Source organism: Oncorhynchus tshawytscha, linkage group LG07 (genome assembly GCF_018296145.1).
Source record: "Oncorhynchus tshawytscha isolate Ot180627B linkage group LG07, Otsh_v2.0, whole genome shotgun sequence".
NCBI classification, from domain to species: domain Eukaryota; kingdom Metazoa; phylum Chordata; class Actinopteri; order Salmoniformes; family Salmonidae; genus Oncorhynchus; species Oncorhynchus tshawytscha.
The window spans coordinates 31866737-31892817 of record NC_056435.1 but is presented as its reverse complement, the minus strand read 5'-3'; the positions used below and the strand labels follow the sequence as shown (position 1 = coordinate 31892817).

At 40.8% G+C, this 26081-nt stretch overlaps 1 protein-coding gene across 3 annotated transcripts; it reads left to right on the top strand.

Annotated features, from left to right (window-relative positions):
• The first annotated feature begins 826 nt into the window (after positions 1–826).
• Positions 827–25366, top strand: LOC112254363 (macrophage-stimulating protein receptor). Of its 3 annotated transcripts, XM_024426862.2 has the most exons (22): positions 828–1041; positions 3178–4498; positions 12377–12553; positions 12699–12821; positions 12928–13098; positions 13415–13575; positions 15083–15218; positions 15451–15587; positions 16668–16847; positions 16986–17085; positions 17196–17414; positions 17573–17716; positions 18013–18166; positions 18372–18461; positions 18665–18883; positions 19086–19166; positions 19426–19607; positions 19750–19859; positions 20054–20219; positions 20402–20538; positions 21924–22168; positions 22527–25366. In XM_024426862.2, the coding sequence occupies exons 2-21, from the start codon at positions 3281–3283 to the stop codon at positions 22150–22152; spliced, it is 4134 nt and encodes a 1377-aa protein (XP_024282630.1). In that variant the 5' UTR covers positions 828–1041; positions 3178–3280; the 3' UTR covers positions 22153–22168; positions 22527–25366. The 3 variants fall into 3 exon arrangements, with proteins under 3 accessions (XP_042180226.1, XP_024282630.1, XP_024282629.1); XM_042324292.1 differs by having other exon boundaries at positions 827–1041; positions 18668–18883; positions 21924–25366; XM_024426861.2 differs by having other exon boundaries at positions 21924–25366.
• Positions 25367–26081: the final 715 nt, after the last annotated feature.

Here is a 26081-nt window from a genome sequence, read left to right as displayed (position 1 = left end):
AACAGTAGCACCCAACTGGGTGATTTATCAGCTGCAGTAAAGAACCAGAAACAGTCCCTCAACATCTCAGACACATCAGCGGTGGTCAGGAACAAATGTCCTTTAACTTTGACCATATATCAAGACAGATGTTTTTTTCCAAAATAAAAACAAATCATTTTTGATCTTGTTGGAGATCTGTGGATGTACCCTTGAGCAGGACAGGACGTTGACCCTGGATGCTTCTGTGGGTCGCACCGGATGGGAGTCTGTTAGATGACTGAATGTAATGTAAATGTTGAGTGTCTTCACTGCAAGTAGATTGTATGTTTTAATATTCTACAAAAAAGAGATTTAGCAACGAAAAAATTATGGATTTGAAAGTTTTACAATTTTATTTTTTACAAGAGCTCTCAGCCTAGCCCTAGGCGATCTCATGGCACCATGTCAACCACCAACGCATGTAAGCCTGCGTGTCCGGCCAGATGAGATGTAGTCATTGTTTGTGTGTCTGTAAATTGTTGTTCGTTTGTATCTGGAGTGTAACAAACTATTATGTAAAATAAAAAGAGATCGTATAGATTTTGTTTCTTTTTTTGTAAGATTTTCATTATTCCAAGAACAAGACCGAAACAAAGTACAGTAGGCTTATAACCATTTATGTTCAACCAAAATGTCCGAATATATCCAACAGGAACTGACAAAAATGACATTGACTATTTTAGAATAATGAAATTGGAAATAAATGTTTTAAGTGAAGTGGCAAGTTGCATTATCTACTTCACTGTCATTTTATGCACTTGGAAGTTGGCACGCTGTATTATGCGCGAAGAGGAGGTGAATGCGTGCGCTGCAGTCTATGATTCACCTTTCGCCTGGAAATAAAAACTGTTTTCATTGTTTGAAAAATAGCGTAGGCTACGCATACAGCACATTCTCCATGAAAATAAATATTGGTGAAGGAAAAACTTTCCGAAGTCCGCGCGTGGTCAAGGAATTGTCAGTTATCCTGTCAAGAGGACAACTCTGAGATTCGTGACGTTCGTGCATGACCTCAAACAGGTAAGTAGCGAAAAGTTATGGTTTAGTAACATGCGTTACATACTTTGTTATGGTTTAGTAACATGCGTTACATACTTTTGCTGAGTTCTGAGTTTATTCGTTCTTTGTGGTTCTCACCCAAAAATCTATATTGTGATTTTTAGACAAAATCATCGAATATATTCAACTTTATAGTGAATTAAAATGTATATTGTAAACACTGATTGATTTAATAATCTGAAACATTTCCTAACGTGTCAACTCCATTCTTTCTGTTTATATGGTATTCTATATTCTGTTTATATCTACTCCACTTGAATGACAGAACATTTATTCGGTTTGTTGTTTTTGTCAGTCTTTGAATTTGATTGATAGTTGCTGAAATCCCCAAATTATATATTATCAGTGTATTGATTACGACCGTATGTGTCGACCTGAATATATGAGGAATTGTGTACCTTATCATAACTGTTTCAATATGATATACACATGGCATTTCCTGCAAGCCAGATAAGCTCATATTGCGTTATTGCATGTTTAACAGGGTGTCTGTGGGAATTATAAACCTATTAATCACGTCTCTGTAGTTTTGAATAGCTAAAACATGTATTAGCGCTATTGGACATGTTCACAAGCTCAGACAGTAGACCAAGCTGCAGAGACAAATCATGGGTTTCTCAGAACTACTGAACTCCACTCTATTCATTGATACATATTGAAATGCTCTACTCTTCAAATGACCTTTGCAGAAAGCACCTGAATGAAGATAATGCTATTTGTGACTTTTCGATGACCAAGACCAGATTGCAATGCGTTGCATGCCTACCTGTAAATGGCAACGAATGGAAACTAAATTTCAAACCTTTGGTTTATTAACCATGAGCATGAAGAAAGTCACTCAGTCCTTACACCCATGTCCCTGCTGCTTTTAAACACTAAACCTCTGCGTGTTTGACATGAAGTTGAAGGTGTTAAAATGTAACATGTATGCCAATGCTAGTCTATGAATTATTGATGAATTATTGATATACTGTATATATATATATATATATATATATATATATATATATATATATATATATAAATAAATAAGATTTCCAACTTTTCATCAAGTCTAAAGGCTAATAACTTTATAATAGGTATTTCTTTGTAGACTGTCTTGAAGACTGTTATATAACCACATTATAATGCTTCTGTTGAAATTCCCACTTTCCATGTGGGACTTAAGAGTCACGTATTGTATGGCCATCAGTCCGTGTGCATCTTTTTCCCTGAAAGGCATGTAGTGGTTGTGACAGGAATGCAAAGTAGAGAGGCCCAGGTTCCTGAGTGCTACCTGTGACCTGGCTGTGATATGTCCGGTTAATCATCAACCCAGGGGATGTGGCTCAATGCAAATGCACAATGTCCGGGACATGGAGTGCTCTGGTCAACTACCCGGGAAAATGAAGTGCTCTGGTCAACTTCAGCAGTAGCTACATGTATGTCATGTCATGGCTCAGTATTGATTAGCAATTAGAATGTGTTTAACTCATTCATCATTCGAACGTAAAGACCTCTAGGGAAATTAAAGCTTCTAGGGAAATCGCTATTCTCTTGCATTAGAAGATGTCTGGATTATTGATCTGTATTGCACTGGAAAGACAGAGGGTTTGAATGACTTTTACCTGCTTTGTATGAGAACATGGCACAATTTGGGGTAGATGCTTCGACACTACTAGGGCTTTTACGTTATTAGGTTATTAGGTTGTGCTTTAGCAAGGCATTTTCAAGCGCAAAGGACAGAGCATAACATTTTCAGGCACTTTGAAATACTTCAGATTGTTAATTAAAAAAAGGCTTTTGTATGTCATGATGGAAGAGGTTTCACAGACACATACTGTTAATACCAACACAGCTCTTTTTGGCTACCGGTATCTAAACATTTCCTATTAGGCTGTTGTTTACTATGAGACAGCGGAAGCTTTTAACATTGCTTCCTTATGACCACATTTCTTCATCACTGTCTCTCTCATACTTGTCTCGACCAGAAAGTACTATACTCTACGTTATTTTAGATAGAATCCCATTATGTTTATAGCTTAGGAATCATATTGATTGCAATCTTGTGGACAGTCAGGACCACTTTAATCATTTATAATGTTTTATTTTCATCAGAGATCTGCAGCTGGTCTCAATAAGGATGACATTGTCCAACAATCAGACCTGGAGGTAACGCAAGGACGTCAGTCCCCCCTTCTCTCTGCATCTGAGAGTGGAGATGGTCCACTGGGCCACACAGTGGTTGACATGTGTCTGGCTCCAGACTGTCTTGACCTCCACATTGGACACCTGCCCCTCCACAACCCCTAGCCCTGTCAACTTCTCTGTGGTCTACACCATGCCCTTCTTCCAAACAAAGAGCCCCATCCAAAACATAGTGACCAACTCAATGTACCAGGAAGTGTATGTGGCATCTCAGAATGTGATCGAGGCTGTGAACATGAGTTTGGAGAAGGTGTGGGAGCTTCCTACAGGCCCAGTGGGCGGCCCTGAGTGTAAGATTTGTGATTTGTGTGACGTTGACAAGGATCCCAACTTCCTAGAGAACACTGACAATGAGGTATTATTGTTGGATACATTCTTTATGTATTTATACTCTTGTGGGAGTTCTCAATATGGTGTATGCCATTTCCACCAACTTAAGACAGATGGACAACCACCCAATAAGAATTCATCTAAATGTTTATTCAGAAAAGAATCTAACTCTGCTGCCTATTGTCCTGACTGCCTTGCCAGCCCGCTGGGCACCAAAGTCACCATGGTGGAGGAGGGACAGACTGTATACTTTTTTGTGGCTTCCACTGTAAATGATAGCATGACACAGAGATATGACAGGAAGTCCATATCAGTGCGCCGACCATTGGCGTCAGAAGACGGTTTTTACAATGACGTGCGGGGACTGACCGTTCTGCCTAGCCTGCGCCGGACCTACAACATTGAGTATGTCTACAGCTTTTTCACCCAGGAGTTTGTCTACTTCCTGTCCGTCCAGAGAGAGAGCCCTTACCAAGAGTTCTCCCCGTTTCAGACGCGGCTGGGCCGCCTGCCGAGGAATGAGTGGGAGATGAGGAGGTACCGGGAGGTGGTTCTGGAGTGCCGGTTTGAACCCAAACGGAGGAGGAGGAACACGGTAAGCGGGAGTGAGGCCTTTAAGGATGTGGTGTACAACATGGTGCAGGCCGCCCACTTTGGGAAGGCAGGCAGTGAGCTGGCGGATGAACTTGGAGCAGAGGAAGAGGATGACATCCTGTATGGAGTGTTCGCTGTCACAGATGACAATAGGGTCACAGAGCACGACTCAGCCCTCTGTGCCTTTCCAATGGACAATGTGAACAAGGCCATCGATGACGGGGTGGATGACTGCTGTAAGTCTGGCCCAGAGCAGCTGTCCCGGGGACTTTGCCACTTCCAGGCCTGCGAGAGCTGTCCTCATGAGGTGAGCCCACCAACTCAACACTCACTCACACAGGTTGATCCAGAGAGGTGTTGGTAAATTGTGTTATATACATTATGCGTACACAGTCTGTTCAGGTTGTCTTCACAATGCATAGATAGCATGAGAGTTATTCCCTCACTTCACTGTAATATCTGTGACAGACTGGGTAAATGTTAGTTAGTTTGGCTACTTAATAGGGGTGAAACGATTCACAAAACTCATGGTTCGGTACGATACTGTACTGTGGTGTCACGGTTCGATACATTGACAAAATAAATGCCTGAGAAATATGTAATTTGTATTTAGATTTTCCATTTATTATAATAGTAAACATGGGTAGCTTGAATTGTCAGGAGGATATGGAAACAAAGGGACAACAAAAATCAGCAGTGCCTGCCTTATAACATGAAATAATATAGTCATTTAAAACAGAACTTCAACAAGTGTTTAGTCCAGCAGCATATATCAAAATGAAGTCACATAGCAGTGCTTTAAACAAAATAGGACCTCTTGAGACTGGTTACTTGAAAAAATAAATAATAATAATAATCAGATTTTCTAGTTTTTATTTCAGAAGATTAGTCTATCCACATTATCTGTAGTGAGCACAGATTGGCTTACTGTGACAATGTCAGCCCCTGTGGAAAATACCCTCTCGCTAGGGACAGAGGTCCCAGGCACAGCCAGGTAGCGCCTTGCTAACATGGTAACATGAGGGTATATTAACTCTTTGGTCTTCCACCATGTAAGTGGATCAGCATCCAGAGGAATGAGGTCCACTTCCCTGTATGAGGTCACCTCCTCCTCTACGACCTTGACCTTTGACTTTGTTCCCTGCTCCTGGCTCGTGAGCAACTCCCCAAAACGCTCGGCCATGGCAGACTTATTTTCTGGAGGAGAACCCCTGTCGTCTGTCGTCTCTGGAGAGGGGTTGGCTCCTGTGGTACTGTGGCTTGACCCGGCAGAATTAAATTAGATGACAATCTCTGAAGTGGCTTTAAAAATATGATTTGTTGTTAGAAATATATATATCAGACGCTATTATGACCATTACAATTATTGCTTTATAATGAATTGTTAAATCACTAAATAATCAAATAAACGTCACATTAACAAAATAATTACAATACCTGTTGTATATTGGTCACAATCTCTGCTGTGAGTTCATTGTAGACTCTCAGACGAGCAGCAGCATCCAGGTGCAGCAGGGACTTGAACCGGGGGTCCAAAGCGGTGCTCTTGTGTCAGAAGTCTTGGACACCAGGGTCAGCATACTAGGCTCCAGGTTAACTCTGATAGCAGTCTTGACATCCCTTACTACGGGTTCATCTTTATCAGATGCCACCGTTGATTTCAGGATCATTGTTTTCATAGGCAGGACCATGGAAACTGATGGAATGCACTGTTTTGAGAGGTTTGCACACTTTGATTACTTCCTCTGCTAGTCTTATGTCATTTTCAGACAAAGTCACAATATCTTTGACATTGTTCCTCACAGCTTGATCAGTCAGTGTAGAATACACCGCAACTTTCTGCTCAAGGTATCTCTCAAACATGTCATGGCTTGAATTCCATATAGTAGGGACATCTTGGATTAGTTTGTGGTTTGGCAGCTCCAGCATCTCCTGTTTTGTCTTGAAAACATGTGCAACAGTTGTGGTTTTATGAAAGAAGGATACCACCTTCCTGATCTTTGCTAAGAGGCGAGAGATTGGATTCACTGACATTGCTTTTTGAGATGCTAGATGAATAACGTGAGCAAAGCATCCTATCTGTGGCCCTAATCCAGGTAGCGCAACTGCATTTACAATATTTCTAGTGTTATCAGTGGTCACAGGAATCATTACATTATCCATCTCCAACTTCCACATTGCAACTACTTCCCTTAGCTCTTCCCCCAAGTTTACACTGGTGTGACTACTCTTAAGGGGACGTGTTTGAAGGATATGGCTTTTTATCTCCCACTCTGCCGTAATGAAATTAGCCGTTACAGGAAGGTAGCTCTAGATGTCCAACTGTCTGTGGTTAGAGCAACAGACCACGTTTCTGACAACTCGCTCTCAAGTTGTTATATTTTTTGTTGTTGTGTAAGGCAGGTATTAGTGTACGGGAAGGAGTAGTGAAGTGCGGCTCGACCACTTTAAACATTTTTCTGAACCCCGCATTCTCTACCACAGAGAAGGGTCTCATATCTGCCGCTATGAATTTGCGGAGGGAGTCGAAAAGAGAACACACAGAAGAAGGCTGTTGTATAAAACCCTTCTCTCCGGATGACATCTTCAAACTAAGGGCAACCATAGCATCCATGACAGAGAGGGAGAAGCGTTCATCCATGTATACGTGTAAAAAAAGCTATATTATCAGATATTATATGTTTCTAATTTAGTCAGAAAGTCGTTTTCATTGCAAGTTAAAGCGTACTGTTAGCTAGCTAGCTAACGTTAGCTTGCTGGCTCGCTAGCTAATGTTACGTGTATGATCTGTGTACTAATATTATTCGTATCTCAGAGCCATTTGCATTTCTAGTTATAGCCTAATGTTCGCTAGCTAGCTAGCTCACATTGAACCTAGCTAGTTGGTTAGCTTTAGCTACCAGTAGATTAATACAGGGTAGTAATGTTATGAGTTGGGATTATGGTTCATTGTTAAACTAGCTACATGTCTAAACAAAAGACTCCACTATGCTACTAACCATTTCACTGTACTGTTTACACCTTCTGTGTCCTGTGCATATGACAAATAAATGTTGATTGTATTTGATATAGTGTGTGTTTACCATAGAAGGTAATGTGAAGAACAACATGACCTGCATCAAAGTCAAATTAGGATATAACATTAGGTCAATGAGACAGTGTCCAAGTTCTAAAATTCTCCAGTAGGAGGCCCTGCTTTTATTTAGTCAGTCAACACCCTTTAAAAGTTCACTACATAAGACCGAATCTAGACGGTCGGTCACATATGGTAGGCTTACCACATAGATCGGCATTCCTAAAATACTTTTGAACGTCCTTTTTTGGTGCAGTCCGGACCAGCCTTGATTTCCACGTCCACAGACGTTTCGTTCAGATTTTGTCCGTCTGGACCAGCCTTGATTTGGCCCAAACATAAATGTTTATAAACAGAGTATTTTCAGCTTTAATTGAGAACCAAAAATGAACCTGATTTCAACATTCGGAAAATACGTATTTTCAATGTCTGAAAAATAGGTATTTTCAACTTTCATTGAATCTGATCTCAATGCCCGGGAAAATACATATTTTCAATGTAGGGAAAATACGTATTTGCAACTTTCATTCTGAACTGAAAATGAACCTGATTTCAACGTCTGGAAAACACATATTTTCACATTCATTCAGAACCTAAAGTGAACCCAACTTTGATATCTGGAAAATATGTATTTTAGATATCTTTTCAACGTAATTTTGCTTACTGGGACTATTCTAGTAGGGGCTGCAATTTATTTGTCTTGACTAGGACGGACTGGCCCTGAGCCTAGATGCGTTACGTACATGTCTGGCTGGACTGGTAAAATGGAGACTTGGATGTCTGTGGAGTCAGCGAGAGTGGCTGATCCAGTGATAAAATAAAAAAAACAACTGTACAAAAGTGTGAGCTATTTTCCATCCAGGAAGAAGTGGACTCTCCAGAGGAGTAATGGAACATCCTGTACTACTCTTTCGGCAGAAAAACAAATGATTTCAATGACTCTCATTCCTGTGTATCAGTGGAGGCTGCTCAGAGGAGGATTGGGAGGACCAGGCTCCTCAGTGAATTTCATAAAAATTAAACTAGTGAAACATTAAAAAATACATCCTTTTTAGATATCCTAAATATACTCATGTCACCAAATAATTGATTAAAACACACTGTTTTGCAATGATGGTATACAGTAGCCTCAATAGCACTCCGTAGGGTAACACCATGGTGTAGCCAGAGGACAGCTAGTTTCCATCCTCCTCTGTGTACACTGACTTCAATACAAAACCTAGGAGACTCGTGGTTCTCTCCCCCTTCCATAAACTTACACAGTAGTGATAACAACTTCCGGAGGACGTCATCAAACCTATCAGAGCTCTTGCCCACCCATGAAAGGATCAGATAATTAATATAGTACAGAAAACATAAGCTACAGCCAGCTAGCACTGCAGTGCATAACATGTGGTGAGCAGTTGACTCAAAGAGAGAGAAAGACAATAGTTGAACAGTTTTGAACAAATTAATTTCTTCAACAATTAAGGAGAAGCAAGAGAGAGAGAGAGAGAGCTGTATTTTGTATATTCACTTTCTTAGCTAGCAAATGCAGCTAGCTTGTTTAGCCTACTCAAACACCTGGCTCAAACAGAGAGGGATGCTATGCTACCTAGCTGGCTATGGCTATCCATCACTGGAATTCTTCCAAGTCAAGTTAAGCTTAACTTTAATGTATTGTCACTGGAGCCCGCCAATGTATTGTAACTGCTAAATTGCTTGCAAACTGTACACTGTACACTGTACTGTATGATTGTAGCGGCTTTACTAACACATTAGTTCTAGTAGCTATGTTAGCTAATATGGTGACAACGATGTAGGCTGTGTGTAGGGGTTAGAGGTTATTATATGAAGGTTTGGCTTGGAAAGTTTTTTTTGCCATGTCACAGACAGCTGATGTGTTGTGCACGGAAGTCCACAAGCGACGGGAATAGGTGAGAGGAGGAGAGCGTGTAGATTTGAGAAGGAATTATCCCAATGATAAAAGGAATCATGCTATTTGTTTGTGGCTGCTATGAAAGTGAACTGTGTTTGCGTGTGATCAGGGGTGTATTCACTCTGCCAATTCTGTTGGAAAATTTTTTTCTTAAACGGAAGCAAACGGAATGAAACGGGGATAAACATACGTGAATTTGTCCAATAGAAACTCTTGTTTGCAACTTTTGGACTAATGATTACATCCTAGATCAGCTAGATGAAGGCAGGATTGTGCAAGGCAGTATTGAATGTGTCAATGTCTGTCCCCTTGATTACTCAAATTTCTCTCAACCTGTGCACCTACACTGAAAACTTTAATTCATAGGCTCATTTGTCACAATCTCATGATGGGTATAGGCAATACTTGAGTAGCATGTAGTAGCCTAAACTTATCAATGTTACATTGAACTGGGTGAATGGAGTTTGAATGACAGTCATCCAGTATGCTGTAATAGAAAGAAGGCCATGCTCCCCAAAAAATAATTGTCCTCCCTCATCTTAAATGACACCGACCGCCACTGTAGGCTAGGTATAGTAAGAGCCAATGGAATTTCTTGTGGGTGGTAAGTAAAGGGTGATGTTTTCTCTTACAGTAAGTGCAATGACATGACAAGGATGTTAAACAAAAGCAGGCATGTCAGAGTTTAATGGTCTCTATTTAATCACGCAATAGGTTGTCTCAACCTGCTAAATTTGGTTTACACAGGAGCAGAGGAGGGTTGAAAGGAAGGAGTTATTTTGATTCCGACAGCAATCACTAATCACAACAAAAAATCCTTTATCTCTATTTTCATGTGCAAACAGCTATCTAGGCACAGAGAGAAATCCATTGACGTCATAATGCAATTGCTCCACAAAATGTTTCTGTATTGCCCAGTCCAAAGCAGAGACTTTATAGTGTGTTCAAGTTATTTTTCTCCTCTGCCTTGGGTAGTCGATCCACTATGCACACATCCTCTATATCTCACATGATCCAGATGACATATCCATAAAAAGGAAACTGTGATTTAGGCTTAATCAAAATTCTTTAGTTGTCAGTTTACATGTATATTTAGCAGTAAGCCAAACAGTGTCTTTGAAATCTAATTAGGCTGTTATCCTTTTTATCAGGTTCAGGATAGACAAGGCCATGACACAGTTGTAACATGATTCCTGTAGCAACCAATAGCATTCACTGGCTCTTGACTCCTCTAGAGAGCAATCCATTTGTTTGGAAGCTTTTTTTGTGGGATGGAAAACTGCTTCATGGAAAAAGGACACAACAGTTTGCCAACAAAAGAAAACAGCCAACATAAGATAGCAACACAAATAGCTGAAAAAGAACATGATTTTGGACAGAGGCCAATGTATTTGGGAGTTAGTTAGCTTTTAAACTTGTTTCCGGATATGCGTCTTTGAATAAATCCCTCATGGAACGGTGCCTTTGGCAATGTTTTATTGTCAGTCAAATGAATTGTATGCCTCATTTATCTGGGAATGAACATGTTTTAATACTGTGAAATTGAACTGCGTGTCTGCCATAACGACCATTTACATTTTTGACTGTTCTTTTTACATTTTTTATTCACTCAGCAAATAGCTGAAAACGTGCCAGTGAGTGTTACTACTCTGAGATCACATTTGACTCCCCAAATATTCCCCGACCTCTACAGATCTCTGGCTCTGAAATTCTTTAGGGGGGCTAATTTGAATCAACAGCAGATTTTGAGGGATTTTTACATCCGTAACCCAGTACGACCAACGTAACTGCAGTTTCACAGTACTTGGCTGTTTCATTGTGTTTTCACAATTCAGGACAGGAGTGGCCTGCCAGCTGGAATTTACAGGAATCTGAAATCCGGGTCCCTCCCTCTCCAACATCAGCTCACAGCTGCTACCAACAACCCTGCTTCTCACAAGAACAACTACACCTCCCATGAGTGTCATTGTCTATATAATTCTTATATAATTTGAAGCCTATTTATGTGTACTTTTACTGGCTCCTGGCATTGAGTGCTTATTGTTGTCTGGTCTTTGCCACACTGTCTACCTCCAGCATGCTCAGATGTTATGAAGCCATGGAAACAAATCCTCCTTCGCCAACCTTTTTCTAGTACAGTATTGTGGGAGAAAACATATACATACAGAGTGTCATAAAAATACACTGATAAGGCATATTCCATTTTGGCATCAGTATCAGTAGTACAACTTCTGATTCCCAAATAGCACCAACAGTTCTGTTGAACCTGAACTAATAATCACATACTGTTCCTTGGTTATATCCTTGTTCTTCTAGTTTTTGTGCATATTCATGACAATGACTGTTGGAACTTGAGATCTGAGACAATTGATTATGGTTTTTTTAACATGTTATTTGTACCTCTTTAGATGGAGTTTCTTTGCACCAAGTCAGTATGATAAATATAATATAGTAGCGAGAGCTATGAATCACCATGGGTCTTTGGCATCTGAGGTCAGACGCCATTGTGGTTCATTCAGGAAAGTTTCTGGTCCCATGAGGAAGGTGGGCAAAACCAGTCAATAAAGTTGCACAGTCTATAGCTGATATAATACTATCAGAGCTGTGGAGGAACTCATTGGTCAGTGTGTTCTCAAAGTGTTCCCTTCTAAAGCATTACACAAGCTAGGGTGCATTTGCTTTAAAACCTTTTCTTCATTTTTCACTTGGCATCAGGTAAGCTGCTCACCCAGTTCCTTGTTCCGAGAACATCTGTTCACGAAACAACAGCAGTAGGCTTTAGTGCCTCAAGGCCTGATGTCAAGTACCAGATGTAATACCCTACATTTACTATTGCACTTTAACAGGTTGTAGATAGAGAGCTTTTGTAATATTTATTTTTTTCCAAAATGTGAACACATTGTACATGGATCAAGATAACACTAAATTACCAAAAGCTGAAAAAGTATTATCTAAGTATTGTGTAAGTAGTTTTGAATATGTTATTTGAATAGCACAAGTAGATTTAATAACACATGCCCCTATGAGTCCTTGGTTTGCAGCCCAGAATTATTCTGATTAATCTTGACCAGAAAAAACTCTGGGAGCTAGGGCCCAATTATTTTCCCGCTCTAGGCTCGTGACCAGAAAAAACTCCTGGCCCTACTCAGAACGTACATCTCCCTATTTACTATGCCCCATCTCCCTGTGACCAGAGCATGGAGAACAACGCCACCTGCAGGGACCACCCCACCATGGTGTCTAAGCCCTATTACAGAGTGGACCTCTTCAACAGGCAGATGAATGACATCCTGCTCACCTCCCTGCTTGTCACCACCATAGAGAACAAGACCGTGGCACACATTGGCACCTCCACTGGACGGCTCCTCCAGGTATGGAGGGGGACAGCTCACAACAGAGTGTGATCCTGAACCAAGATGATCTAATCCAAGATGGAGTTAAATGAAAAATGTGAACATACTATAGTTCTGCTCTTCTTCGATAGATTATTAACGATCTGCTCTGTCTTTTTGGCAGCTTGTTTTGAGAAGATCAAGCCCTATTATCTTTGCCAATTACACCTTGGTAGAGAACCAGAGGGTCTCCCCAATTGCTGCTGTGTACTCGTCAGAATCTCTACTGTTTGTGGTTGGAGACAAGGTTTGGAAAAGCCAGTTCAAAATCAGTTACAGTTAGCAAAAACAGCAATCAAAGTGACTCTTTTTTTAAAATCAAAGTTAATCAAATCGCTCTCTTTGGCTGACAGGTGATCCAGGTGCCTCAGAGGGGGCCAGGCTGCCAGCACTTCATGACCTGTGCCATGTGCCTGACAGCCCCTGAGTTTATGGTCTGTGGCTGGTGCTCTGGAGAGTGTTCCTGGGAGGAGGAGTGCAGTGGCTACTGGAGGAACGAGTCTTGCCCCCCTGGTATTACCGGGGTGAGAAGAACTGGGGAGAGGAATGTGTTTGTTTTGTGCAGGGAGGTTTGGATTGGAGCAATTAGCTACCCTACCATACAATGGATCTTACTGCTGGCTAGGTTCAATGTGGAATAATGTGTTGATGAATTCAAAGAAATACCAAACATATCTTTATGGTTATCATAAAGATATGTTTGAGATTGTCCATAGTCACAGATTACCTGGGCATAACCATAACGTGACCATAACTTTGTATAGTATTTGTATGTTGTGATAATGATAGGTTGTGATTGAAAGTTCATATGCAGAATCTGTTTGTTCCTGTTTGGCATAGTTCTTCCCTAAGACAGCTCCCCCTGATGGTCAATCAGAGCTGACTCTGTGTGGCTGGGAGTTTCAGTCACCCCTGAGGCCTGCCATCAGCTCCAGAACCCACCTGGTGAGACTGGGACAGACAGCCTGCACCGTGCTGCCACTGAAGAGCAACAACACACAGTGAGTACCACTCACAATGACAGAGGGTCGGCAACAACACATCCACCATGCTGACCCTCAACACGTGGGCCCCTCAGGGGTGCATGCTTAGTCCCCTCCTATACTCTCTGTTCACACACGACTGCGTGGCTGCACACATCTCCAACACTGTCATTAAGTTTGCCGATGACACGATGGTGGTAGGCCTGATCACAGATGATGATAAGACAGCCTATAGGGAGGAGGTCAGAAACCTGTCAGTGTGGTGCCAGGATAACAACCTCTTCCTTAACGTCAGCAAGACAAAGGAGCTGATTGTAGACTACAGGAAATGGAGGGCAGAGCACGCCCCTATTCACATCGATGGGGCAGTAGTAGAGCGGGTCGAGAGCTTCAAGTTCCTCGGTGTCCACATCACTAAGGACCGCTCATGTTCCAAACACACCAACACAGTCATGAAGAGGGTACGACAACGCTTTTCCCCCCTAAGGAGGCTAAAAAGATTTGGCATGGGCCCTCAGATTCTCAAACTTCTACAGCTGCACCATTGAGAGCATCTTGACTGGCTGCATCACCGCTTGGTATTGCAACTGCTTGGCATCTGACCGTAAGGCGCTACAGAAGGCAGTTTTTACGGCCCGGTACATCACTGGGGCCAAGCTCCCTGCCATCCACAACCTCTATACCAGGCGGTGTCAGAGGAAGGCCCTAATAATTGTCAAAGACTCCAGCAACCCAAGTCATAGACTGTTCTCTCTGCTACTCAACGGCAAGTGGTACCAGAGTGCCAAGACTGCTGAATGGTTAATCAAATGGCTACCCGGACTATTTGCATTGACTACCTTTTCATTTGCACTAACTCTCTTGCACCGGCTGTATGCACACTCCCCGGACTCTAACCACACACTCACACATACAACACTGAGACGCCAACACACACGCACGGACGCACGTGCACGCACACACACACACACATGCATGCATATGAACACCACACACACACTCACACATAGACACACTTTCACACTCTTGACATACGTTGCTACTCTGTTTATTATCTATCCAGATTGCCTAGTGACTTTTATCCCTACCTACATGTACATATTACCTCAACTCCCTCGTACCCCTGCACATTGACTCAGTACCGGTGCACCTTGTATATAGTCTTGCTATTGTTATTTTATTGTGTTACTATTTCCTTTTGATTTGGTGCACATTTTTCTTACTTTTTAACTCTTTATTTTTGGGAATGTTATTGTAAGTAAGCATTTCACGGTTAAGTCTACACCTGTTGTGTTCGGCGCATGTGAAAGTTTTGATTTGATTTGAGATGCACAGTGGATCATATTAGTCATATTGACATATAGGTTTATTGTATGTACAGTAGGTCGGTTTTACTCAACTAGTATGGGCCATTAAGGAAACATACTGTAGATGTTAACTCAACTGAAACGTCTCATGGTGATTTCTGCTTCATATTTTTTTACATTTTATGTTACTTTGACACTGTTGTTGTGCCGCTCCTTAGCCTGGTGTGTAAGATCCACTCTGGGCCCATTGAGCTGTCCAAATCAGTTAACATCACTGTGGAGGTGCATGAGGAGAAGATAGAGGGCCGCTACTCCATCGACGGAAAATCAGAAATGCCAGGATTTACCTTTGTGGTAATTTGAATCTACAATTGATTGCACTACCTATTTTCAGTTGGGTGACTCATTTGATTATGCCTCTGGTAATAATACGATGTATTATTGCATGTAACGGGGACATACTGTAAATATCAAAGTGAGTTTGGAAGTATCCTCTGTTGTACATACAAAGTCACCATCACTCTTTCAGGGGTACTTTATGAATGGCTTTAGGATTAAATTGGTGACATTTTGCTCCCTTTGGCAGATTCCCAACATCACAGACATCCAGCCCAACTACGGGCCTCGTGTTGGAGGAACTCTGATTACTGTGACTGGGCCTCACCTGGACGCTGGGCAGAACAGGAGGGTCACTCTGAATGGAGATCCCTGCCCAATCACCAGGTGGATGAAGTTGGATCATTCCACCAATTCGGTGCATTTTGAGATGTGTAACTTGGTGAAAAAAAAACTGTTGATTTCAAAAATGTTTTACATTGTCATTGTCACATTGTCATATTCAACTGAATAACAAACAAGTTTTTCCATCTCAAGAGGTTAAATAACAAAATGACTATGGGTAACAGGGTTGACTTGTTATGCTTTGCCCACGATGTTTTCCATCACAAAACATCAGAAAATTGACAGATCAGCTCACCTGCTTTTACACTATGATTTGACTATGAGATGTTCAATGTTTCTTTTGAAAATAATATTTAAATGGAATGTTTAACCATATTAAAACGAGAGTTCAATTCACGTAACATGGTTGACCTTAAAAAATGGGACGAATCCCTAATCAAATGAATCATTAATCACATGAAAGAAATAATAATCTTCAGAAATGACTTTGTCAAAGAAACAAAATAACTAAGGCTTTACAATTATGATTTTGGCCCGTTATCAAGTCTTTATTAAAAGTAAACACATTTATTCAATTTTCCATGTGGTCTATGTTAAAGGCCACTTAGTTGAATATAACAGGCTTTTAATTTCAATTTCAATTTTGGTGCAAAATGTCTAATTAAAATATCAAAGGATGCAAAGGCACTCATTTCGTGGAACGATCCAGTTACTGGTTATGTCATTATGGCTCTCCTGTGATGTTTTCACCCAAAGCCTGTTTCCTCTAACCTGTACTTCTAAAATACCTGCCTGTATGACATCATTTACTATCGTCTATTTACCTCTGTGAGCCCCATGCTTGTCCCAGCATGTGTGTGTGTACAGTAATCGCAAACTGATCGCAATCTGACCGTGTACCGTTCAATTACAGGGAGTGAATGAAAAACTAGTAGTTGTGATGACTAACTCAGTGTGGTGTATCCTTTTATTTCTTTTCAAAATATACATATCTTCTAAGTAGTCATTTTCATGTTGTGGGGTGATAAACACATAAAGCCACATGTGGAGTGAGGTGACCATAAGTCCTACCTGTAGGAGTATACTAACCCTGGACTTCCTCCCTACTTCACCTGCCTCCAGTGTCACAGCGCCCAGAGGGAACATGTCCTCCATCATCTGTCTGTCTCAGCCCATCGCGGAGGTGAGGGACGTCCCCCTCACTGTGTTCATAGACAAGTCCCCTGTCCTCACCACCAAAGTCTTCTACTACAAAGAAAACCCAGAGGTCACAGCTGTCCTCCCAGACTGCAGTTTCGACAGGTAGGCCAAGCCTTTGCAATCTGTCACCATCTCAACCAAAATAAAAGGTGGATAGATCTAAGCCCTGCTGGTGGGTTTCTGTAGAATCTGTTATTGTCACTCGCTCCACTCTCCATTGTTTTTCTCTGTCGACTCCAGGGGGTCAAAGATAATCATTGAAGGGAAGAACTTGGACTCTGTTTACAGGACCATCATCCGCTTTAAGCCCAATGAGGGCCACCTGAAGCCTGTCATCAGAGTACGGTCCAATAAAATATTATATAACCACATACTGTATACATGATAGAGATAAAACTTTTTTTTCTTCATGTAATCAGATGCATACAACTCTTTTATAATTCCCACCAGGTGTGCAAAGGCAAGTCTTTGCCTACACGGATGGAGTGCATAACTCCTGCTCTCCTCCGGGAAGAAACAGAGGAAGGGGAGCTCTCCTTTGATATGGATGGAGCTGTTGGACTGTGGAATGGAGAGTTCTCCTACCACCCCTATGGCGAGCCCATACCCTTTGAAACTGAGGGCCATGTACTTAGGCTGTACCATGGACAAGATGAAGTGTCACTGCATGTAAGTGCAACAGTGACATAACAACACACCTTATTAATGTCTATTTGACAGCTACTTACTGTCAGAAGGAGTAGGAATATAGTTTTATATTGCTTACGTATGGTTTAAACATTTTCAAGAAGGAAAACTCAGAAGTCTCATTTTCTTCCCCATCACAGCACCAGAAACTGAACCTTGTGAGTTCCTGCATGACAATCACTATGACAGTGGGAGGAGTGGATTGTGACGCGAAAGTCCTGGACAATGAAATCACCTGCAGGATCCCCAGAAACGTAACCATCAGTGAAGGACTGCCTGTGAAGGTTTGTTTGGTTACTGGACACTATGTTGTGCATTCAACATTAGAGTATGTTAACAATAAACATCCTACTATTGGTCTGTACTTGGTTGTTTTCCCTACATGTGTGATGAAATTACAGAAAAACAAGACAGCAGTCTCTGGCAGTAGTGTGTGACCATGCCGACCACAACTTAGTTTAAAAAGAATGTCAAAAGCTGACAAAAGAAATATGTCTGTATCTATGTGTGAATTTGTATTTTTTAAACTAGGAAATAAAATCAATCAATCAAGACCCACCCACTGTCTCTCCTTCCCCAGATCTCCATCAATGGGCAGGTTCACAACGTTGGGGCTGTGGTCCTGGTCAGTAATCACTACATGGTGGGCATCGTACTGGGGATACTGGGGGCCCTGGTGGCGGGGGCTGTGCTGGCCTTCGTAGTCATGAAGCACCTGAGGAAGCAGAAGAAAGGTGGGGTTCCCTGTCTGTCTGGACTTTGATCAGGTCATCTTACACAACCCCATGACTGGTAATGAGGATGTCTTATGCAACTGGTTTAACGTAGGACATCTACAGCCATGCACAGTGACAGTGGTAGCTAACATTGTCTTGCTGACTTTTGATGCATTTTCCTTCTCCCGTGGTTTACGATTGAAAACTCTTGTGACATTTCCAGACTCTCAGGTGGAGACCCGTTTGGCCCAAAACCACAACCGCTCCAACAGCAGTAGTCTGGAACTGTCATCTGTAGCTGACTACAGAAGAGGTGAGACTCTAATTGGCTAATATATATTGTGTCTCGATCAGTTTCTATTCTTTGGTTTGATGTATGTGCATTATCTACACATACTGATGTATGTGCATTATCTACACATACTGATACATGTGCATTATCTACACATACTGATGTGTGTGCATTATCTACACATACTGAAGGAACTCTACTGACCTTGCCCTTTTCCACTCTAGTAGTCCTGCCTCAGAGGCCAAGTTCGGTTCTGGGAAGCCCAGTGGTGTTCCCCAGTCTGGCCTACCCTGCAGGCAGAATGGACCCCACGCTCACCCCCCTCCTACCCCCTGAGAAGATCTCCATCTCCAGCTTCAGACCAGAGCTCCTGGAAGAGGTGAAGGATGTGCTGATCCCAGCAGACATGCTCATTGTCCAGCATTGCCAGATCGTTGGCAAGGGTCAGTATCATTATAGTGTGTACAGCACTATACATAGTGCTTTTTAATTGCGTTTTTTAGACAACAATCAAATGCACATAGGCTACTACTCCCATACCTTTTAGTCTCTGTTATTATATCATATAAATCAAATTGGCCATTTTAAATAATAGGGACTTAAACCCATCTCATTCCAATTATAATGTTCTCTTATCTCCCTCAGGTCACTTTGGCACAGTTTATCATGGCTACTTCACAGACCACAACAACAGAGAAATCCATTGTGCTGTCAAGTCATTGAACAGTGAGTATCTCCTTCACAATGTTCTAGAGCTGAACCAGGTGGACTGAGCATTAGTCACCTGTACATGTGACCAACTGTGTAAATATGGAACAACCCTGCTCGTGTGTGTGGATAATTGAACATGCAAACTCGGTTAAATGTGGTTTGTTTAGGGTTTTTAAGCTTTATCTGTAAATGTTGACTGTTCATAAGCAGTTTTTACGTTAATATATGTGTGTATGCCCTGCGTACGTACATGCATGTGTGTGTGTCATATCAGGAATAACAGATGTAGAGGAGGTAGAGCAGTTTCTGAAGGAGGGCATCCTGATGAAGGGGTTCCATCACACCAACGTTCTCTCTCTGCTGGGCATCCTGTTGCCTCAGGAAGGGCTACCCCTGGTGGTACTACCTTATATGAAACACGGGGACCTCCGCCACTTCATACGCTGTGAGAAAAGGGTAAGGAAGTGACAAAACAATAACTACCATCTGTTCACTTTCATCAGCATACAAGGGATTCCCTTAACACCTCAATGATACAGTGTGTCTCAAGGCTTATGTGACAGACATTATTCTTGTGTGGTATTGATTCTTCCTGTAGAACCCCACAGTGAAGGACCTGATTGGCTTTGGGCTTCAGGTTGCCAAGGGGATGGAGTACTTAGCACATATGAAGTTTGTGCACAGGGACCTTGCAGCACGCAACTGCATGTAAGTCAGGGTTAAGCAATCAGTTCAGTTCTCTGTAACTGGGGCTAGTCGCCAATTTAAACTATACATTAGACCTGACATAAGCAAACGGATGATATTTTACTTAGTAATGCTGCTGTACTATAGTTGCAGGCTTGCTTTCACAGATCACCAATCTGGGGCCCTTCTGTTTGCCCTTGTTATTGTCTGTGCAGGCTGGATGAGTCGTACACCGTGAAGGTGGCAGACTTCGGCATGGCCAGGGATGTGTTTGATAAGGAGTACTACAGCATTCAGGACCACAGGAAGGCTAAGTTACCAGTCAAGTGGATGGCCATCGAGAGCCTCCAGACACAGAAATTCACTGCCAAGTCAGACGTAGTAAGTGAAGGAATTACTTTCTGATAACAACAATAAGAATTAGGCAGCATTTGTGGAATTAGAACGGACTATGTTGTTACTTGAATAATTATAGTGTTCATACACAGTAATAAGAGCAACTTTATATTACCCCCAAATCCTTTCTCACCAAGCTAAGTTTCTCATCATGCCCCCCCCTGCAGTGGTCCTTTGGGGTGTTGATGTGGGAGATGTTAACGAGAGGAGCAAGCCCCTACCCAGAGGTGGACCCCTATGACATCACACATTACCTACTGAAGGGCAGGAGACTCCCCCAACCACAGTTCTGTCCTGACCCTTTGTAAGTAGTGGTAATGATAGTCTAGTGACATTTCATTTAAAAAAAAATGTATTTTAATTTTTTATTCCTCATATTAGAACTCAAAAGAAGAAGAAAAGCCCTGTTCAAAGTAAATAAATATGTCTATAGTAAATATTGTTATTCTGTAACAGAGAGGCTTAAAACAAATCAGAAAGTTATGGAGTATAAATTTCCCACATCTTCAGTTGCAACAAAGAGGAACAGGAAAGTCTAGCCAGTAATTAAAGGATGTTGGAAAGGTCAACCTGCAGTGTTAAACTCGTAAATGTCCACCACAGTCATATCCGAATATGGTTAAGCAATGTAGTCTGAGAGTTAATGATCACCACTATGCTTCACTTCAAAGATATCCTCACATGCGCAAGTGCACTCACAAACACACACACACAAACCGTGATGAATAGGAAGTGTTGAAAGACAGATTAACGATTTGAGAAAAAAACTGTAGAGAAGAAGAACACAACATAATGGCTGACTTTTCCATGTGGGAACAAACATGGGTCGCAATATCTCAAATATGTAAAAGCCATAAATCACCTCCCTATCGCTTTTGCTTAATCATTTCGGTAAATGTCTGTAAATTTCAATGAGTACATAGCTAGTACAATACTATTTTATTTCAGTTAAGCATTTTGTAGGAATTATACTCCTATTGCTATAGGAAAGCACCACATTACAGTTTTTCTCAAGACAATGTTGTTGATTTTTGTATAATCAAAAGAAACAGTCTACAAAAAGATTAACTTAACCATACTTATTTCGAGTCCAAGCAGACTAAACAGAAAGTTAGTCTCTCTTTTTAAAATCCCAGTAGATCAATACATGTACATATTTAAATATAAATGTATTTACTTAATAATACATGTATTTACTTACAATACATACCCGGCTCAAAGGGTATACTGAATAAAGTGAAAGTGAAATGTAAGAACAATGTAGTTACATAAGATATACTTGTAATTTTCATGTACCAACCCAGGAGCTAACAACTTACAATGTAAAGTGAAACCCAGTAGGGTATAACCTTTATAATTACTATGTAGTTAGAATGAAACAACCTTTGCCGACAATAAGATTACTAGGAGAGATTAAGGGACAGGAGAACATTAGTTTAATCCCTTTTAGTTACATTGTACTTACAATATAACAATCTTTAACAACCAACTCTGTAATTACAATGTTGTTGCAATGGATATACACGTATTTACTAAGTACTTACCCAGTAACAAGCAATTTAATGTCAGTTATATAGTTACATTTCAACACAGATCCAAAAATGCTTGTACGCGATTGAGTAAAACTGTAAGTGCGGTCCAAGGCACTACATTTGATTTGATTTAAGTGCTATATGTAACTCTCTCCAGGTATGCCATCATGCTGCAGTGTTGGGACCCAGACCCAGAAGTGAGGCCCAGCTTCGCCACGCTGGTGTCTGCTGTCCTGACCATCCTGTCTGGCCTGGAGGGGGAGCACTACATCAACCTCAAGGTCACCTATGTCAACCTGGACCAGCCACGCCCCTATCCCGCCCTCACTGAGTCCGCAGACGAGTGTGATTCCTCAGACACTGAAGACACACGCTCAGTGTCCTGATGTCACACCAGGACAGGTACATGTAGTATGGTTTGGTGCTATGAGCACAAGGACCTCAAAAAGTCTAACTAAAGGTTGTTGATTATCTTTTACTACCTAGTGTCGATAGGAAGCAGTTGCAATGCACAAAGTCTAAGGGACTTGAAAGTTCTTCCCCCATTCACATTATAGTATACTACCTGGCAAAGTTTTTTGTATTATAAGAGTGGATGTAATGTCCATATGTTTTCTCTTAATTGTTTTTGAGATAAAGTAATTATACTGTATCATTTGGATCATACTTTTACAAAACAAAATGGACCCTAACGTTTTAACAGTGACCTGTCATTGTTACTTTTATTTCATGTGTAACCTTCCTGGTCCCGTCCCTCAAGTCAGTGAGTCAACACAGGAAGGAGCAATGGATGGATAGTTAATTTATTTCCAAAGCTGCAATGATGTGACACACACAGTATGGATGAATGGTCAGTAGTTGACGGGATATAAATAGAACTCCCACAGCAATTCTTCATAAATCTGCTGTGTAATATACTAACAAAAAAACAATTGAAATGTCCCTCAAAGTCATTGTGATCATATGGTGGATTTAACCATTTCTAAAAATTCCTAATTCCTAACTATAATAAAATAAATACATTGTTTCCATGTGTAATCTCATATTTACAACATCACAATAAACTATCATCCATTTTAGTATCCAAAATATATAAACTTAACCTGAACAAATTGTCACATTTGTGGTGAAGTAATATAATATACCTAGAATGTGCCACATCTTTTCCTAAACTAACAAAACCAGGCTATTAAACTGGCTGATGCTCATGAGTTTATAAAACATATACTTTATACATTTGTCATAAATTACCTGCAATGATGGGATACACACAGTATGGATGAATGGTCAGTAGTCTACAAGATATAAATATCACTCCTAAAGAAGATGCATTTTCGAGTTAGCTACCAACGTCAAAGTGGGAATTTTTAGCTTGCTTAAAACCCACATGGAAAACTGAGATTCCGCAAATAACAAATATAGAGTGGTTTATTTAATGCCAAGCCAACAATAGTAGTTACTAATAACATAAATTGGTAATGTACGATGTAAAATCTGGATTTTATGATGTAATGTCAATTTATTACATTTCTATCCCGGGACCATTCAATTTTCAACTCACTCATAGAAATTCTCCAAAAATCTACTGTGGATTAACCAGAATCCCATGCCTTTATCACTGAGTGTATTAGACAATGTAAACACACTAATCTACCAGGAGGTGGCGTAATACCCATTTTATTCAGGAATGTAACAATTGAATTGCACCTTTACACATGCACAATGTGTTTTTGATAGAGTGTAATAAATTGACATATTTATTCTAGATTCTTCATCTGTCATTTAAGTAGTATTTATTTTTTAACATGAGCTTCTTCCCATGTGGTGGCTTCATCCATTGTTACTGTACACTTACAGTAACAGATACAAATGAGACTTGTGTAAACCATCACTGGCAAACCCTCATGAGTTGTCCATCAGGACTGTCATTGAGCAAGACTTCCACTAGAGGCCAGTGTTTTACTAGAACACTGGAGAACTATGGTGAAAACACAGCACTTTAATATGTAAATCACATTTTCTGAACACCATAAAGTAAAATGGAGACATCTCATTGAAAAACATGTATTGGTGTACTTTCCATAGCCATAACATCCTTTCCTTACTCTCAAATTGTATATCTATCTATCTTTAAGACTGCACACAGTGGTCAGTAGCTCATGACTTGTTTTTGTAATGAATAAATGGGAAGAACAACCATAAAACACTCATCTAAAGACGAGCTGACTTTCTGTGGAAAATAGCAGCAAAGTTGAAAAAGAAGTCACAATAATCCGGCTTCTTGCACACAAAAATAATAAAAGACAAATAAAACCAGAGGGAAATAAAGATAAAGTTTTTCTTTATTTCCAAGCTACCAAAGAACAAAAGTGAATTCCCAGATGGTGGAGACTTTGATTCGTTCTGAGAGAAACGCACATTGTCAAAAAATGTGTCTGGGTACCGGGGAGGGCAGAACCCTGGGTTTTACAGAAGGAGGGGATGAAGAGCCTGCTCTTTCTCTCACAGCACTGCCTGCCTGCCTGCCTGTGTGCGTGCAAAGAGTTACAGTCAGTGTCAGAATGGGTAATATTAATAAATGGGTCTTAAATACATCTAAAACCAAAAGCATTGTATTTGATTCAAAGCATTCTCTTAGACTTAAACCTCAACTTGAGTTGTGCGTAAAGGGTATAACCATTGAACATCGGATCCTAGGAGTGACATTGGATGGTCAGTTATCATGGTCAAGTCATATGGCCAAAGTTGTAGTGAAGATGGGGAGAGGTATGTCTGTTATAAAAAAAGAAGTTCTGTGTTTTTGACACAAAGATCAACTTTGATTCAGGCTTTGATCTTGTCCAATCTCGATTACTGTCCAGTAATATGGTCAGGTGCTGCAAAGAAAGACCTAGCAAAGTTGCAGCTGGCTCAAGCACGCACAGAACTAACATCAACAGCATGCATAATAGTCTTTCATGGTTGAGGAGAAATGTACTTATCTTATAGTCTTTGTAGCCCATTCCTGCAGTCAATGGCCTCATGGGTGGAATGTTATTCATATTTTTTCATAGTTTAATAATCAATACAGATTACTCCCCCCCCCCAAAAAATAAAAATAAATCTGGTGTTGATGTCAAATGGTTTTGTTATATTTCTCTTCTTCTGTGATGTATATCAAGTGTAATATTGGGGTGCAAACTCTGTCGTAGTACAGGTGTCTTCTTTTTGTTAAGCCCATAACCATGTGTGTGAGGTGCATACTTTTGTTTCAAAGTAGATTTGTTTAATCACTCTGTGTGACCCTGATTTAGCTCACTACAGTAAAAGGTTAAGCAACATTTGAGTGTTGAAAATGCCTAACTACTTGTATAATCCAATTGCATACACTTCAAACAGACATACATACCCCACCAGACATGCCACTATGGGTTTCTTCATGGTACCCAAACCAAAAACAGATTTAATGCATCACTCAGTTATCTATAGCGCCATGCCATCTTGGAATGTTATGCCACCAGAGGTTACTCAGGAAAAAAGCAAGTTTAGCTTTAAAAAAACAGATAAAATCATCTTGTGTCACAGCACCTCTCCTCTTTCTAAATACCTAATTTAACTGTACTGTATACAGTGCATTTGAAAAGTATTCAGACCCCTTGTCTTTTTCCACATTTTGTTACGTTACAGCCTTATTCTAAAATTGATTAAATAGTTTTTGTTCCTCAGCAATCTACACAATACCCCATAATGACAATGTGAAAACAGGTTTTTGGAAATGTTTGCAAATGTATTACAAATAAAAAACAGAAATAGCTTAATTACATAAGTATTCAGACCCTTTGCTACGAGACTCGATATAAATTGAGCGCAGGTGCATCCTGTTTCCATTGATCATCCTTAAGATGTTTCTACAACTTCATTAGAGTCCACCTGTGGTAAATTCAATTGATTGGACATGATTTGGAAAGGCACACACCTGTCTATATAAGGTCCAAAAGTTGACAGTGCATGTCAACAAAAGAAACAAGCCAGGAGGTTGAAGGAATTGTCTGTAGTATTGAGGCACAGATCTGGGGAAGGGTACCAAAACGTTTCTGTCACATTGAAGGTCCGCATGTACACAGTGGCCTTAATCATTCTTAAATGGAAAACGTTTGGATCCACCAAGACTCTTCCTAGACCTGGGCAGCTGGCCAAATTGAGAAATCGGTGCAGAAGGGCCTTGGTCAGGGAGGTGACCAAGAACCCGATGGTCACTCTGACAGAGCTCCAGAGTTCCTCTGTGGAGATGGGAGAACCTTCCAGAAGGACAACCATCTTTGCAGCACTCCACCGA

Bases quoted from the DNA above. Each gene is read 5' to 3' on its own strand.
- LOC112254363 (XM_024426862.2), top strand. From the start codon at position 3,281: ATGGTCCACTGGGCCACACAGTGGTTGACATGTGTCTGGCTCCAGACT. The intron at 17,415-17,572 runs GTAAGTGCAACA...TCCCCATCACAG, and splicing joins AAGATGAAGTGTCACTGCAT to CACCAGAAACTGAACCTTGT. The intron at 19,860-20,053 runs GTAAGTCAGGGT...TTGTCTGTGCAG, and splicing joins CTTGCAGCACGCAACTGCAT to GCTGGATGAGTCGTACACCG.